The sequence below is a fragment of the Rhopilema esculentum genome, chromosome 16 (assembly GCF_057945365.1).
Source record: "Rhopilema esculentum isolate cy_ngs chromosome 16, ASM5794536v1, whole genome shotgun sequence".
NCBI classification, from domain to species: domain Eukaryota; kingdom Metazoa; phylum Cnidaria; class Scyphozoa; order Rhizostomeae; family Rhizostomatidae; genus Rhopilema; species Rhopilema esculentum.
Genome location: NC_142830.1, coordinates 9521549 through 9539060, shown reverse-complemented (window position 1 = coordinate 9539060; position 17512 = coordinate 9521549). Strand labels below are relative to the sequence as shown.

The following is a 17512-nucleotide window of genomic DNA, read 5'->3' as shown; positions in this document are numbered from 1 at the left end:
GCAATTCCCCCAGAGCCGAACCAATGAACCTGAAGGTACAACATCTGAGACCTGCTGCAAAATCGTCTTTTTCGGAGCTGTTTTCCAGTTTTGAATGAAGCTACAAGCCTTAGACCAGCCCAGTGTTGCGCCAGCCACCGTCTTGAGCCAGCCCAGCCTTGGACCAAACTTTAGAACGGGAATTCTAAGTTACGTGGAAGATTTGAGACTTTGGGTTTCAAAGGATTAAAAATATGATAATATGGAACAGCTACGGCTTTAGACGTCCAATGAGCTATTGTTTCACTTTGATAATAACTCAACTGGTCAAAGGAACAAAGCAACACATCAACTGTAAAATGGATCGGCGTTACAAACTTTTGGAGAAAGATTTGTCCGAAAATTTATTCTTACGGATACAACAGTTGTGTGTTTGTCAAGTCATGTCCGAATGTTTGTCAAGCCGACAATTTTTGTATAATCTACGCATGTGCAATGTAAATTGGTCTCTGAATCTGTATTCCGTTTTCAAAACAAATCTAAACGAAAGTTTGCAATCTTTAAAATAACTATGTCTGCAAAATTTTTGAAAAAAGCTTCACTTTGAGCCAAACAAATAACATCATCGTTCTCATCGTCTATCAAAAAGTGACTGTCACTGAAAGTTCACTTAACAAAACCGCATTTTCGAGGCTCGTGGTTTTTAGCACAGTTGCTCAAGAGAAAGTCTTCAAAATACCTTTGAATCAACAACCTGCTGACTGGTTAAAATGACTGGTTAACATTGGCAAACATTTTTCTGTCAATGTCAAAAATATGTACGAAACTATTTTAGTAGTTTTTTCCGCTGAAAATTTTTGAACTTCATGTAACAGACCAATGACCTCTGTCTAATGCAAAAATGATTGAGATGCATTCTCCCGTGCAGGGTTGCCTAGTTTGCTTCAACTTAGGCCTAGAAATTCTATCTTGACGGCTTTTGTCAAACAGGAGATACTGCCAGGGATCACGGAAGCGGGGGGAGGGCTGAGGGGGCTCTAGCCCCCCACCCAAGTAACTTCGAAACGTACTTAAAAGCATACACAAAATCACCTTGCTCTTGGTTTTTAGCATGTTTAGCTCCCTCAATCTGTAATATCCTCCGCGGCAGTAGCGGCGCCACGGGGAGGACACGTCCCCCCCCCCCAGTTCTCAGGAGAATCGATTTTGTAGTTCTTCTAAATTCAATTTGAAAATGTTGGGGGAGGGGTAATATTTTGACACCGTACTTTTTGTGATGTAATCTTATGATTTTCAAACTGCCAATTTTCAAACAAAAGTTAGTCATAGGCGTTCCCTTCGGATAAAATCGGCGTTTTTTGTTGGTAATAGGGCATTTTCTGGTTGTTAAAAGGGCGTGGCTTAATTTTTTTGGTTTGCCCCCCCCCCCCCCAGAGCTTAGTGGCTGGCGCCGCCATTGCTCCGCGGTTCTTGGTAATTGCCAACACACTACACAGATGGAATTTGTCCTGACAGCTCAAAACCCTTCCTTCTCCAAGTAGCCTGAGGTCCAGACCCCAAACTAGAAGTATTTGGAGTCTGGGGCTCAGGCTATCCCTAAGGTGCTTGGAATTGTCTCATTTTCCCCATGACTTTGTTCCCAGGAAGTCAAAGATATTGCCCCCGGTCCACGGAAACGTTTCAGAAGCTTTTCAGATGTCCACCCCTTTCTAGTCTTCTTGCTAAGTTGGTTCTCTGTCCCACTCCCACAACTTGCTTTGTCGTGAAGATTCCTATACGACTTCAGGGCTTAGCCCTTAAGATTCCTATACGACTGAGTCAAAGCAGAGAAATTGCCAAAAGATTTCTGATAGTTTCCGAAGTTCAGTGCAGCAAAATATGATTTGATGCCAATTTATCCCAATCTGTAGGGTGTACCCCGAACCCTCTTTTCTCGGCTCACCTACCACCTTCATGCCTGGAATAAACGCAATTTCCGCCGATTCGTCTCCAAGAATGCGATTCAATGAAAACATTGATGAAAGTCATTAATGAAAACAGCAATTGAAGAATAGATAAAGAGTAATATTATGCATATGCAAATATATCAAATACAAAGAAATACAAACGAGTACAAGCCTTGGTTGCCCTCAATTCTCGATCTCAAATCTTTAAATTTTCTCGAACATTCGCGTTCTCCCCCCATCTCAAACACTCGTTCGCAGAATATTCGATCACTCGTATCAACTGTCCTCTCTAAAACAAGTCTGCCTCCCTTCTTTGCCCTGTCATACTTCTTGCATCCCTAAATCTTTACAATTAACAAACCCTAAAGTGAAAGAATTCCTGAATAAGATTGGATTTCTGGACAAATCTTGCGTCGAAACAGATCCGAGCTCATTATTCATTACTGGGAACATTAAAAATGCAGAAAGCGATAAAATGCGACCGTCTTTAGACGTTAAAATGCCCTTGCCTTGTACGAAAAAATAAGGAAACCGTATGTATTGAAGGGGTATCTTAATTCCTCTAATTAGTCCCATTGAAGTTTTCTATTTGTGTCTTATTCGAAGTAGGCGCTTATTCCAGGTGGGGCGGGGGACTTTTAAAGATTATCTCCAAGTTACTATACCAAAAACTCGTTCTGCAGCTGTTTCATTATCTTCAAATTAATTTTCAATTTGCAATTTCACTTAACAACTTTCAGCAATATCAAACCAAAGTATAAATCAAAGCATAAAAATAAATCAGGCCAAAACGAGAGTGTTATTTCTACTTTGATCTTTTGATGATTATTATAAACAGATTTTTTAAGTATCAGCGTTGTAGTTCCAACGAAAAGAGAGAAGTTACCCATTTATGAATTGCGATGCATCTTGGGATGCATGACGTAGAGTCTACTTTACTTTGAGTCGTAAATACTGACAGCTTAATAACTGGACATCCCTTCCTCTCCCCATGAGCAAGGAAGAGGATATATTGTCCTATTTACTGTGAGAATGGAAACTGCCAATCAATCGCAGCGTGATAATGAACTTACCCATATGCACTGCTGTCAACGTTCCGTAGAAAATCAATACAGTTGATCCCTCAGTTTAGAAAAGGGCAAGGCACGTCCACGGCAAACAGTCCACTGGCTAGTCGGTTACTTGCGGATAATTTCGCAAGTCAAGCCAAACTGGTGATATGTGGATCAGTTCAAGGGAGATGCTAGTCCCGTGTTTGCTTGTTGGCGTCATTTTCATGCTAGAACCTGGTAAGTTTCGAATGTTTTATTGTCGTTTAGGTTGCCATACCTCATGGCGCAACAAAAATTGTTGTATCTGGATTGTATCTTGTGTGATTTTGTGATTTTATGTAAGTTTGGTTGGCTGAAAAAGTGTGGGTTTGTGTGCAGCGTCTGAATGGAGGGTTTCTCAGGCATAAAGTCAAGGGCTTTTCAGAGAAATTGCTTTACCAATTGGCCTCAGGGTAAACATGAACAAAAGAACTGGAAACTTTGTGTGGTCATCTTATTTCTTAGTTCATAGTTTGTTTCCCAACTACAGTTAGAAAAGAATTTAGAAGTATTCAAAAGATCTTGTCCTTTGACCTTTGACTTCACCTCTGATTTCACCTCAGGGCCGAAGATCTATGCTGTCTCAATTAACATCTGTTTTGAAGAATAATATAAGATTTGTCATCTTTAGGCACAATGAAGGTGAAAGACTCTCTGCCGTTTATGATTAGCGCCACGAGCTTGAATCTTTGTTTACTGCAAAATCACAAGGGTCCTGTTGTGAATTGTACAAGTTTTTTTTTCAAATGATGAAGATGTACAGGGAATGCATTCTGTATTGAAGCAATTTTGACTGCTCAACGCTTTAAAACCTAGGGCGTTTTAGGACTTCAGGGTTCCAAAGCCCTGGTGCGTGTTCTGAAATACATGCCTTCAGGCTAAGCCGATGCGAGCCCTTAGGGAAATTATTTGTATTGGTCTATTCTTTGAGGGCGAATGGGTTACTGCAGCCCCTTAGGCAAAAAGTGTCCTATCAATTTAGAAACAGATTTATCTAAAACATTTGAACAAGATAGATAGAATAAGCTGGTCTACCAAATCGCACAGGAAAGCTATATTTCTTTGCTGTGTTGGCAAACAGCGCACAAAGAAAATCGCTGTTTGTGATTAAACTGTTAACAGGTTTTGACATTTATTGAAGTTCCGCCGAGAACGCCCGTCTAATGGTGTTACAATCACTGCCAAAAGTCTCAAAACACTAACGTCAGTTTTCAAAGGCAAGTTCAGCCACCCCCTTCTCCAGGCACCGCAGAGCGTTGAGAAAAGTGGGGGTCTAAAAGAAGTAGAGGGGGGGCTAAAACCATATAAAAAGAGGCTTTTTTGGTAGTTTGATACTTAATATTTGGCATTTTTGCAAAAAGTGAGGGGGGGGCTAAGGTCCCCCCAGCCCCTCTGCTCCGCGGTGCCTGTTCTCCTCCTAAGGAACAATGTTGATTCACTATAGAAAAAAGGAAGGGGTTATGGAGTACACTTTTTCTTGAAGGTTGTATAATAATTTTCTCAACTAAACATTTTTCTGGGGGAAAGGGGGACGGGAGTAGTAGTATTCGGTAAAACAAATGACCAATAGATAATCACAGCGCAAAGTGTAAAGTGTTTTTGGCAATGATTGTAAATTCTTGTACAGAATCCGGTGTTTATGGAAGCCAGACAATGGGCTTGGGAAACCGCTTTTATAACCCTAAGAAAATTGCTAATTTTATATTTTTGCATGAAATCGAGCCTCTTTTAACGTCTAGCGTTCTCTATGGCCTGAAAATCAAGGCTGAAAACTTCATCATGAAGTGGTCATATGTACATGGTTGATTTCACAATCTGAACCTGTTCTTTAAAGCTTAGTTTTGTGCCAAATAGCATTTGTTTTGTGCCAAATAGCAAATAGCTTGTGTTTGGGCTCTCTTGTCACGTTTTCACGGCTATCCAGCCAGGTATGGCTCATGACAATGGCTCATGACAATAATATTGAAGCGCCCTGGCTCTCGGCTCATTTTGATGTTAATGGAAACGAGGTTAGCTGCGAAATTTGAACATCTTTTAGCTGCAAAATGGCCCAGAATCATTGCAACGCAACTTCTGAGATGCGTTTTTGGGATCGTTGGTTTGTATTTTAGAGATACACTTGAAATTTTTTATGAAAAAGTGAAATTAAGTGAATTTAAAGTCATTCTTGACCAAGTGAGGGATTTCTCCTTTAATGTGAAAACCAGTGTGCACAATTTAATTGAGCAAAATTCTAAAGCGATGATTAGCGTTTGGCCATTCTCTGTTTCAAGCTAACATTGTCAATTTTTATCTTCATTTTTTCCTAAAAGGATTGTAGTTACTCAGTACTCAGAGCATGGCAGTTATGCACATGCACCCCACCCAGACTGGAAACTTTGTCGCGCGCCCGCAGCAATATTGCCCAGGCACTTAAATTTTCCTTCTCCGCGCTTTGCATATTGGCCGTGCAAAGTCCCTTTGTAGTAAAAATTCACATTATTACCACTACAAATTTTTGAATATGCATCATTTCAGGCGTGCAGTCACGCGCAGAAAACAAAGTTTCCAGTCTGGCATGCATGCACCTAAGATGTAGACAAAGCAGGGCCGTCGATATTCAGTTCGGGCCCAGGAGTGATTCACATAGCTGGGACCCCTTAAAAAAGTTTCCTGTAGCCACGCCCTTCAATCTCCCGGAGAACTAGGAAAAGCCTTTTTTAGTAACAATTGTTGAAAAAAATTTTTACAAAATTTTCAAAAATGCGCAAAAACATTTTACGTGAATAAAGGACATGTGGACATGCTCCCTCTGCGATAAACTAACAGGTGTTGATTCCATATAAGTTGCTGAAATAGTAGCTTTTTTGCATTTTAAATTGATCTTATTACATTATTACCAGCCCCATTGGAGCACAGGCCCTGGACCTTTTGCCCCTCCTAGCCGTCTCAACGCCCCTGAGACAAAGTAACCCTGAGTGCTTGTCTAAAAACTAGATCTATATATCAATCTACTAGATCTACTGGAAAAGTTGATAATAGCGCTGGTGCATCTGGCCCAGACACTTATGTTTGGTCTTCTTGGAGAATGCTTGATAATTTTCAGCTTTCATTCCGCACTTGCTAGCAATCGTTTATCTGGTTATGTTCCCAAAGTTGTGAATATTCCACCCACCATTTATTAAACCTTTTGACTTCTGATTACACGAAAAACAAAGAATGCAAATTCGCTTTGAAAACCATTTGCTACAGATTTTGGTCATTATTTCTACAAAATTATTCAATAATTTGTTTCACATTGGTAGTGTTAAATTTATCTGAAGCTGTGACCAGGCATGAATATGAACAAACATGAATATATGACGTTAATTGAACAAAACCAGGCCTAATACAACGGCTAACATATTCGAGTGTAAAGCAGCGTGGTAAGCGAGTTATCAAAGAGTTCATTGTCAAATAAGATTCAACATAACGTAACAAGTGACTACAGCAAGCATAAGATAATAATAATCATATATTCTAATAGGTAGACTCTTGTTAAAGTGATAAACGAGACATAATTTGCCTGTCATTATTACAGTAAAATTTTTTTAAATGTTAATGTTGCTATTTTGCATCAACTAACAGCCAGGATTGATTGAAAAAAATTAGTTATTGTGCGAGTTATTGTTAATAAATCTGTTAGATGCTTTGAGTTAATTCTAATTTTTGAATGTAAAACCTTTTCAATATTCTTGCAAACTTTAGCATTCTCCTTAATGTCATGGAAAATATCAACAAATATATAGAGATAATTTATGAATTGCTCCTTTTTGAGATAAATTCGTGGTACAGTTTTAAGGCTTGAGCAAGAAAAATAAGGTCTGAAACTTAAGGTCTGCGGTGGACTGGCCAGTATTTTGATATTGTGTTGTTTGACTACTTTAGTTGCTTTGACAAAAAGATGTCATTTTGCATGACACAAAACACTTATTTTAGGAGATGCTTTGATATTGAAAAATAGAATAGCAATTCTGCATTTCTTACCCTTCTAGGCAAAGTGTCAGCACAAGGACAGATAAAACCAGGCAGTTGCCCTCCGGTCCAAAATCCTGGTACATTGGAATGTCCACCAACACCATCTCTCAACTCAGAATGTTTACTCGACAGAGACTGTAATGGTAGCAAGAAATGTTGCTTTGATGGTTGTGTTATGAAATGCCAAGATCCTGGAGTTGTTCAGCCTACCCGTACACCCAATATTGATGTCAAACAAGGTAAATGTCCTGTTATCAAAGATCTTGAAACGAAGGAATGTCCTGCTCCAGAAAATCTGCAGACAGAATGTTTACTCGATGCTGACTGTACTGGTACAAAAAAATGTTGCACTGATGGCTGCAGCATGAAATGTCAAGATGCTATACTTCCACCTACTCTACCTCCAATTATTATCGGCCCAAAGGGGGATCCAGGTGATAAAGGACCTCCTGTAAGTATTAATAGCTTTTTATCAAATCGTTTGATTAAGCTAGCATACAGTCTAATTTTTGGTAGAAATCAGTTGAATTTCGCAGTTGAATTTTAGAAATAGCTGTAGAATATCCATTACTAGGCTACCACTTTTTTCAATATGACTAGAATCCTAGACTGAACAACCAGAAAAGGGAGGTGCTTGTATATGTATATCACCTTAAAACTTTTATCAGCAGTCTTAAGGATAGATAAAATCTTTATAAACAATTATTAATGGCCATAAAACATCCAGCTCTAGTTGAAAAGAACAATTTTTGCATGGTAAAAAGATATGTCTCGTAATTTTTGCTAATATAAATTTGTTATGGTAAGGCTGCAGCTAATATCTAGTCTAGGGTCTTTTCAGAACCTTATTAGCACCCAGCTTGCTCATGGTGCAACAAAGAATTTTGCCAGCTTTCTCAAGTTAAGGATTTTTTGTAAGATACATTGTTATCTTTGTCTCTTTTATTTCAAGGGCCCTCCTGGTCCAAAAGGAATTCCTGGGGATCCTGGAGAACCAGGAATAAAGGTAAGCCTATTTTCTACTTTTTAAATTGTGTTTGGTGTTGTCTATCTACACTTTCTCATAGAGATTTTAATTCATTATGTTTTAAACTGTAGTATAAAATCACTAGGTTGCAATTATCACAGCCTCTGGTGGTCAGGTTGAGCATGGAATTAGTTTTTCTTTTCTTCAAGACTTTTTCAAGTAATTGTCATTCTTATTTTAAGGGTATCAAAGGAAGCAATGGAAACAATGGAAGGGAGGGAAAACAAGGAAGAAGAGGAAAGCCAGGACCTCCTGGTAAAAAATTAAATGAGACAGAAGAGGAGATCAAGCCACCTGAGCCTTTGAGAACTGTTGTATGTTCTTTGTCGGATTTTATCATTAAATCAGTTGTTTTTAGGAAAGAACTCAAAGAAGGAAGTTTTTTAGGGAGAAGGGTCAACTCTACCTGAAAACTGGATATTTAGCATTATCTATTGTTTTGGCCTCTCCACTGATGTTTTTTCATTCTTCAATTTTTTACAAAAACAGTAATGGCATTTGGATCAATCACCTATCACCATGGTAAAGGTTTTTAGGCAAGCAGTCAAGTATTCAATTATCTGTTTTACTTTCTCTAGAAAGGACCGGGGCCAGGTGACACAATAGAGGTAGGAGCAGTGACTGATCCAAACGGAGGTCAATCTGGCAATCAACCTAAAATTGGACCAGCAGTAAGTAATATCATACACTGCACTGTCTTGTGCATTATTCCAGTTTTATCAAATTTTAAACAGCTGTTGATAATACTCATTAAAGGTAAACTTGCAGAGAGCTTGAGAAAATCTGCATGCTCTGAGGGAAAAATAATATGATTTTTACATATGATTACTATTTACCTGTCCAGGGCCTCCTTGGAAAGGCATGCGATTGCACATGCACACCTTGGCACCTGCCTTGTTTCCCCAACGCAGGCCTAATTAAGGCCATTTTGCACTTTCAATAAATAATCATAAATACTCTGTATTCTAAAATAGAAATAGCACCCCATTGCACCCCCTGATTTGCCAAGGAGTAAGATTTACTGCATGCCTGCAAATTTATTCCTGGTATGGCCTGCAGTCTGTCATAAAGTGCTTGATGCCATATAGGCAGAGAGAGCTGTACATGCTTACTCCAAGTTTCAGGCAACTGTTCCTTATCATACCAAGTGACTGTATATTAATAACTTGATATGCTGCAGAAGAATCCCAGTTTACTGAATGATTCCCAGGTGGGCTGTGAATTCCCAGGTGGACAATTTTTGCATCCCTTTATAGTTTTTTTCAAGCAATATTTTATATACAGCCAAAGTTGGAAATAAATCACATAGGCAATAACTTTACATAGATAAATAAGCTGCCTGCCATTTTTTGATACATAAAAAACTAGTGTCGACTACAAACACTGAACAGTAACCAAATCAACGTTGCTTTTTTGTCCAAATATTACTTGATAAACAGTGTATGCTAGAATTTCTCATGCTATTGATATTGCCACTGTTTAATTTTATTGCAAAGATTAATTCCTTTTGATGTGATGGGTTTTCATATTAATTTCTGCAGGGTATTCAGGGAAAAGCAGGAGGGCCTGGTGCTCCAGGACCCCAAGTGAGTTCCATCTTATTATTGTGCTATCTTATGTAAACCTTGTAATTAAGTGACTGTTAAAGGATAAATCTTTATCTTTATCAGTAAAGATCTTTATCATTTGGCAGAAAACAGCAAATCAGTATTAGCAACTTTTTCAGTAGAATAAAGCTTTCTTCGAAAATGAAGCTATTAAAATGTTCGATCCTGGAGAAGGAGCTGTAATTTAACTATGAAAAATTGATTTTCTGGAAAGAAAACACATCCAGATTCAGTTTCTAACATTATTAGACCCATGCAGTCCATTAGGAAAGGTATAGTATTGTAAAATTGCATGTTAGAACTCCTAGCAATAAAGGATTGGTTGATTGTTAGAAATCTTGGAAATCTTTCCTTGCATGGATTCTTGATAAAGTATCCTGAAAACCACAATTTCCACGATTCAGTTATTTTTTATTGCTTTAACACAGGGAGAAAGAGGTGAGCCTGGAACAGTTGGCCCAATTGGACCAAGCGGAGAGCTGGTGAGTTGACCTTTAAGGCTTCAATATTTGCTTCAAAGTACATACATCAAGTTATTTCCTAGCAGTTGTACCCATTGGCCTTTTTTTATTCTTTTTTTATATTTAGTTTGATATTTATTTGGAATATCCTGTTAAGATGTTTGTAAATTTTTAACCCTCACTGTGAGGAACAGTACTGTCTCCATTTTAAGCTCTTGCTCAAATATTGTTTTAATCACTACTTCATTTTTATCATTGCCTTTCATAAATTTGTTATCAAAATGTAATTATATCTCTCATCTACAATTGCCTTCAATTTTCTTCTGTTGTCTTTTGTATTTTTTCCAGTCTTAGTGTTTTTTCTTTTGAACTATTGAGACAAAACAGCCATAGCTTTTCCTGGTTGTACAAGGTATCTGATAAATAAATATGAATCATATAGCACCCCAGTGATATTATTCATTTAAATATTGGTAATTAATCATAATTTGTTAGAATTAATAGACTTAATGCTTTTCGTTCAGGGTCCCAAAGGATTTCCAGGACCTCCTGGACTGCCAGGAAAAGATGGCAAAGAGGTAGGATAGATCTGATTAAAACATTTTCATGTATATATTGAACAAGATTTTTCTTTCAAACTTTGGTCATGGTATACTCGGGGAACATATTTCTAGAGCAATCGCCAGCTTTATATGAGTCCTCTATGCAGAGGACAAGATAGGGCATTTTGTGAAATTACAAATTCTTGACTCTCTTTGCATTCTAACTGATATAGCCCTTCTGAAGTCTGTTAACTTGTATAATTTTTCTAGGGCAGACAAGGGGAACCAGGAACTGCTGGACCAAAAGGAGATGCAGGACCTATTGTAGGTTTTATGTTGGCTTTTACCTGAGTTATTTGTGTGACAATGCTCGTACAGTTTTTGTTGCTACATATGGAGAATTTAATGTTACTTTTGCATAAAAGAAAAATATGTCAAGGGACAATAATATTTTGAAGACCACGCCTTCAATCTTTCAAATAAATGAGTGGGAAACGTATTGAATTTTTGTCCTTTTAGAGGAGGGTTCAGTTGGGGAAAGCTCTTTCACTTTATGTTGATAAAAGTGGTGAATGTTGTTGGACATTGAATGTGGCAGATTACAGTACTTGAAAAATTTCAAACTAGCCAATAGCAGGGTTTGGGAAACCTTTTTTCTTTTCATGCCCTAAATCTCATATGATGTAAGGTGAATTAGGAATTGTTTGTTTTTGATGTTATGTTAATGATTGCTCTTTTCTTGACAGCGTAGAGCTGATTTTATTTTCTTAAAATTCTTTATTTTAGGGTGTTATTGGTGCCCCAGGCTCAACAGGAGCTCCAGGTTTTAAAGGACTCAAGGTAAACTGTGTCCTTCAGGAGGTCTTTCTGAAAAAAATCATTGAAAATGACAGATGATTTTTTAACTTTTTTTGCAAATGTGAAAGAATCTCCAGTTTAATGCTTTTTACATTTGGCTTTTTCGCGATAGATGTTATAGATATAACTGATTAGCCCATACTTCAATCAGCGAAGAGGTTTCCTGTATGAATTCGTTATAATTAACAAATGATAATAAAGATAGTTATAAGAGAACCTATTGAATCTAAGCTGCAAGAAAGATCTTTAACACAACTGTTGTGCTATTTTACAGGGTGATCAAGGGACGAAGGGTATTAAAGGAGTAGCCGGAGAAGATGGCGACAATGGAACTGCTGGTGAACCGGGTGTTGCTGGTAGTAAAGGAGCCACTGTAAGTAAATTTCTTCTCGTTACTTTCTTCATTTTATAATTATTTTTTCATGCTACCTACTGCAATTGTTTAATTGAAGTTTTTGCACAAAGTGCATTTCATAGTAACCCTCATATTATAGCAGTGCGGGACACCTGGGGGTGAGAAGGGGGCGTGGGGGCTTTTGCCCCTAATACTTTGGACGACAATGGTTTTTTGTTTTAAAACATTGGGAAAATGTGACGTCATTTTATTAAAACAATATGCCTGCCCCCCCCCCAATATTTGACCAAGGGGCCGCCCCTGTATTATATTATATTAATGCCAAACACAATCTCAAATACAATACTCCATTTCAAAATTTTGTTGAGAAAGAAAAAGTATATGAATAAATACAATAAAAATATGACTCTTCGGAACAGGAAAGACATCCCAGCAATATGTTTTGAAATACTTTCACAAAGTTAACAGTACAGCTTTACTACACCCTCCACTACCCTGTTGCTAAGTTACATTAAATTGACTAACACGGACACCTAAGTGGCAAAATATTGATGTGTTTTACGTTGATATCATCACATTAGATTTAAAACGATGTAGAAAAGAATTTAAAAAGTTTGCTTTTTGGTGTTCAAGCCTAATGTTTATATTTTTAAGATGGATATTTTAAGCAGTTTTCAGCAAGATGTGCCTGTTTTATTCAGATAACATCTTTCAAGCTTTAATTATCTTCCAAAATTCAGTATTTTAAATTCACGTCTGAAGGCATCAAAAGTTTGGTTATATCAATATATACTGAATTTAAATCAAGAATCAGTCAATGCTGAACATTTTCACAATCTTTTTCTATCACATTTGAAGCAGCTGTGGAATAAAGTATCTGAAATACATCTTCGTATCTGTGATTTAACTTTTTGGTATATGTGTTTGTATCTTAGCTAGATATAGCTATTTGAAGGTTTTGTTTGTTAGGGACCCACGGGCCCAAGAGGTACAATTGGAAAACCAGGGAAACAGGGTGTTATAGGAGAACAAGGTGCGCCAGGAGCCACAGGTGTTCGGGGAGTACCGGTAAGGCGGACTGACATTACTCTTTTTGATTACATACACTTGCATTCGAAAAGTATTGCACTGGCGTGACAAATAATTAATTGTAACAGCGTTGTAAAGGACATGGTCATAGAAATTTGAAACACTTTAGTGAAGCCATCCGGCGTCAGTTAAAACTTAAACACCAATATTTTTTTAGAAAACTTCAAAGAAATTTTTGCTATTTATATCTGTATAATTATGTCTTGATAAATTTTCTGTTATTTCGACCAAAATAGTCGTCTTGGAACTTTTGCATAACTTGCTACAGCTATTTAGATGCAGCAGCATATATAGCCAGGAGAGAAAGTGCCAAACGAGAAAAAGCAACTCGCAAAAGGAAGCCAGGCCTTACGGGATGAACTCAGCAGAGATAGGGCCTAGCATATTAATGTATTCAAGACTAAAACTTTGATCGAAGAATATTTTCTCCAAAGACGTCGTAGCTTTGATTTCTGAAAAAAACCTTTAGCTTATTTATTAAAGGTGTCTTTTTGTTTGTTTTGTTTTACACGCTAACTCAGGGTTGTTTCCATTTGTATTTTCATTTGTATTTTGCGGTACAGCGGTACCAAGAAGGCATACCTCGCAATTATACATTTCAATAGTTGTGATAATCATTGTACGAATTAAACTAACTTTTATGATATTCTGAATCATCAAAATATATGATGTTTGAGCATGCTCGTTACCTTAAAGCATTTCTGTTGTTCAAGACTGAGGAAATCTCTTCCATTTTCATTATTACCATGAAGACTACCCGAGACACTTTGATAAGTTTAGATGTTGCTGGAAGACTTGATCTCATTCTAGTTCTAATTTGTCCGATTCAAGGAAGCATTCAGTTCTCATCCTATGACATCTCTTATTTCAAACTTATCAGGCGTTTTCCTCCTTTTAAGGGACTTCGAGGTTTGACAGGTCCGCCGGGTGAAATTGGTGCAACTGGTTCAAAAGGAGACAGAGGTGACATTGGGCCAACAGGTGGTAGTGGTGAAACCGGAGAACGCGGACCCGCTGGTCCAGCAGGGCCTAAAGGACAAATAGGAGATCTTGGCAATCGTGGTCGCCGTGGAAAACAAGGACGCAAAGGTGCAACGGTATGGGAATAACTCTTTTTTGGTCTTACATAAAACGTAGTGTCAGGTATTGGTTAATCTAACTTTCTTAATATTTATTTTTTTGTAGAACTCCTTGTCCCTATAGCCTAGTTTTTTTTCAGCCAAAACTAGAGATGTCCAAACAATTTGACCTTCGTCTGCTTTTGTGGATTCTTGTCGACAACTACTCAACTCGTTTAATCAAGGTCGGCCTTCGGCACTGCTAGCCTAAATGCCAATCCAGATACGCCCAATTTCAGCTTTTCTTTGCAATCTTTCACTTTCGGCATGCCAACTATTTGCAAAGCCAGCTTTTTGAATCCTCTTCTAAATTGGTCAATTAGCATGTTGGCTATTCGGTACTTCGCATTTTCGATTCCTCATACTCCTAGATTAATGTTTTTTGGTGTTCTCACAGACTTTGTTGTTTTGTAAGTGTCTAGAAAAACGTCTTAAAAGTCTTGATTTCGGTCTACCCCGTTCCCTTTTTCATAAATCATAAATGAATGGACCCTTTGAAAAAATTTAGCTATCATTTTTCAACCTATATACATTGGCATATATACGACTATATACGACTCATATACATCGGCATTGCCGACTTAAATTTATCTGAGGTCGGCAATATAATGCTGACCTTGCCTGCGTTGGAGTAAAATAGTTGACAACTCTATTTATTAATGCTTTCAACTCATTACCAGCTTTTATTCTGCTGCTTATAAAGTCTCTTTTTCCCTAGGGTGACCCTGGCCCTCGAGGACAAAGAGGAACTGTTGGTGACATAGGACAAACGGTAATACCTACATTTAAATTTTTCATTCTAGCTGAAGTGATTCCAGCCAAAAAATTGCAATTAATTTATAATTCAAATACTGATTTAATCCTGCTACACCCTCCTTTCGAAAAAGCCTGAGAAAGCATGAACAGTTAAAAAGGCTTGTCTTGATCTAAATCAAGATTTATTTTTTTTGGTTATCCTTGAAGTGTCGGAATTCGGTTTTAATTTATTTTTCCACGTTTGCAGGGTCCAAGAGGATCAGTTGGTTCTTTAGGAAATCCAGGACCTCAGGTGAAAATCTGGATTTACGCTGCTTTACTACGACAATTTGTATTCATTTCTTAATTGACAGTATCATTCAAATTTTTTACTTTATTTGCATTCATTTATGAACGAAATATTTAACATTAAGCGATTCATATTGTACAAAACTATTCTCAGATCCATCAGCTTTTTTTCTTTCATTTTGCGTTGCTCAACGCCGACAGATATGGACAGTAATTTGATATTTTTATTTGAACTGATGTTCATTTTGTATATGTAGGGAGAACCTGGAGGGAAAGGAGCTTCTGGACCAAAAGGCATCAAAGGTGCCGAAGGTGACATTGGAGCACCGGGTCCTTCTGGGTCAGTTGGACGGATAGGAAAAACAGTAATGAGTTATTTGTTTTTATTTTCTTTTGTCCTTCTACTTAGTGTTAAATCATTGAATACAAGCTGCATTATATAGTAGCCGTATTACAGAGAAATCCTAGCATTTTAAACAGCTCTTTTTTAAACGAGCCTCCAAAAAACAGTTTCCTCAGCTTCACTTAATTGATGCATCTTAAGTTTTGGTTTTCTTATCAGAAGATGATCATTACAGCTATCTTGAGGTGAGAAGTTGGATTCAAGAGCATGCACTCTAGATTTTATTGCCGAAATGCAATTCATGACACTGCTTTGCTACTTGTCAACTTTATTCTTGAATTGTAATTGCTAACACCCAATTTTCTAGGGTCGAAGCGGAGCTCGTGGTCCTGCCGGCGAACCTGGATTACAAGGAAAGATAGTAAGTCCCGAATTCGTAGTTTCCTATTTTGGCTCAGTTTGTATTTGTGTTTTCATTTGAAATAATTGATTTTTCACATTATTTCCTATATTAATTTAAAATGCATATATATTGTGAACAGACTTGATTTCATCCGTGACACCATGAGGTCATGCAAGGGTAAAAAGTGCAAGTCAAGTCATGTCTTCCAGTTTTGTTCTTTTTTACTTTTGATATTATTCATAAGATAGAGTTGTCAAAGTTTTAGGTCAATATCTTTCGTGATTTTCGGTACTTGAAAGTTTGAGAAAAGTAAAATTTTCGACAATATGTTTATTTTTCTTTCTTTAACATGCAAACCCTATGTTTCGTCATTTTAGCGCTATCAGAATTTAGCAATATAATATATTGAGAAAATTACAAATTAGTTATTCATATAGTTTGAGATTTAAATCGTATGTAAAGTATAAATATCGAAAATATTTGAAGTCAGGATAGTTTGTCATGCTATTTTCATCATTCTAGGGTGCTCGAGGATTGCCTGGTGACCAAGGACGGTCGGGGGTTCCAGGACAAAAGGTATCATTAAACTTCTTATTAGAAATGATAATTACGACTAGATAAAATTTGGTTCGAATGAAATAATATAAATTAAACATCAATTTATGCTAATCGATGATAAAATTTAGTTTTCATTCTAGCCTTTTTTACTTTCATTCTAGCCTTTTTTCATTCTAGCCTTAGTTTTCACTCTTTCATGCCTTTTAGTTTATTTCGTCGAGGTTTCATTGGAGGCCTTGGGACAAACCTAAAGACGAGCTGCGAGCGAAAAAGAAGACAATTTTGGGACCACGCCCATTAATTAAGCTTAAAATAGATCTCAGAATATTTCTTGCAGCTCGTCTTTATATCTCAAAATATTTCTTTCAATATTTCAAGACGTTTTACAATTTTTAGGCATACTTTGGTCACTTTCTATTAATTATATTTTTAACACGGGATTCATTACTTTGCAATGCCCCCTTAACCTTGAGGTCCCTGCCTGCCCCCCCCCCTTGCCTCCATCTCGGCAGCTTTGGTATTTTTAATCACTCGCTGGTCCATTTTTTATTCATGACCTTAGGTCATTTGCTGCTTTAATATTTCAACTGCAATGAGAAAGGATTTCTATACGTTGCAGATTTATATTGCTGCAAGTTTATTCTTGGAAAATTTGACTAAGTTGCGTAGCAACGACGAACAAGACTTCAAATCTCGTTGTAGCTGCTATAATTCTTTGATAACTAAACAGAAATGGGAATGCTAATTTTTTGTGTTTTATTTTTAAGGGTGCCCAAGGTGAGCGAGGACTGTCTGGATTGTCGGGGCGCAAAGGGTCAGCTGTGAGTTGAGATTTCTTGGATGTGTTAACAGTCATTTCAAATATATTGCTGGTTACTTTTTTTTAAATAAAACTTTGATTCAATCCAGCAATCGACTTTTTTTGTAAGTTGGCCTATGGCCTAGTAGTGGTAAATATCTCTATAGAGTATAAAATTAAATATTCTTCCAATGATATTGAGTGTACGAAGTAACTTGAAATTCGTTGATGATATTTACACGCAAATGATTCATGAAATCTTTCTACAGGAAGTTAGAAAAAAACTGTTTGTACAT

General features: G+C 37.2%; 1 protein-coding gene across 1 annotated transcript in view; it reads left to right on the top strand.

The window, feature by feature from the left end:
• Nucleotides 1-3027: 3027 nt before the first annotated feature.
• The window catches only part of LOC135682430 (uncharacterized), a 28729-nt gene continuing 14244 nt past the window's right edge, over nucleotides 3028-17512 (top strand). Inside the window, exons 1-19 of the mRNA XM_065197314.2 lie at nucleotides 3028-3214; nucleotides 7030-7463; nucleotides 7965-8018; nucleotides 8222-8353; nucleotides 8618-8710; nucleotides 9581-9625; nucleotides 10075-10128; nucleotides 10632-10685; nucleotides 10920-10973; nucleotides 11436-11489; nucleotides 11782-11880; nucleotides 12832-12930; nucleotides 13851-14048; nucleotides 14788-14841; nucleotides 15073-15117; nucleotides 15371-15478; nucleotides 15824-15877; nucleotides 16382-16435; nucleotides 17185-17238. Of these exons, the coding sequence (XP_065053386.2) occupies nucleotides 3145-3214; nucleotides 7030-7463; nucleotides 7965-8018; nucleotides 8222-8353; nucleotides 8618-8710; nucleotides 9581-9625; nucleotides 10075-10128; nucleotides 10632-10685; nucleotides 10920-10973; nucleotides 11436-11489; nucleotides 11782-11880; nucleotides 12832-12930; nucleotides 13851-14048; nucleotides 14788-14841; nucleotides 15073-15117; nucleotides 15371-15478; nucleotides 15824-15877; nucleotides 16382-16435; nucleotides 17185-17238 (1809 nt within the window). The 5' untranslated portion in view covers nucleotides 3028-3144. The remainder of the gene's footprint in view (nucleotides 3215-7029; nucleotides 7464-7964; nucleotides 8019-8221; nucleotides 8354-8617; nucleotides 8711-9580; nucleotides 9626-10074; nucleotides 10129-10631; nucleotides 10686-10919; nucleotides 10974-11435; nucleotides 11490-11781; nucleotides 11881-12831; nucleotides 12931-13850; nucleotides 14049-14787; nucleotides 14842-15072; nucleotides 15118-15370; nucleotides 15479-15823; nucleotides 15878-16381; nucleotides 16436-17184; nucleotides 17239-17512) is intronic.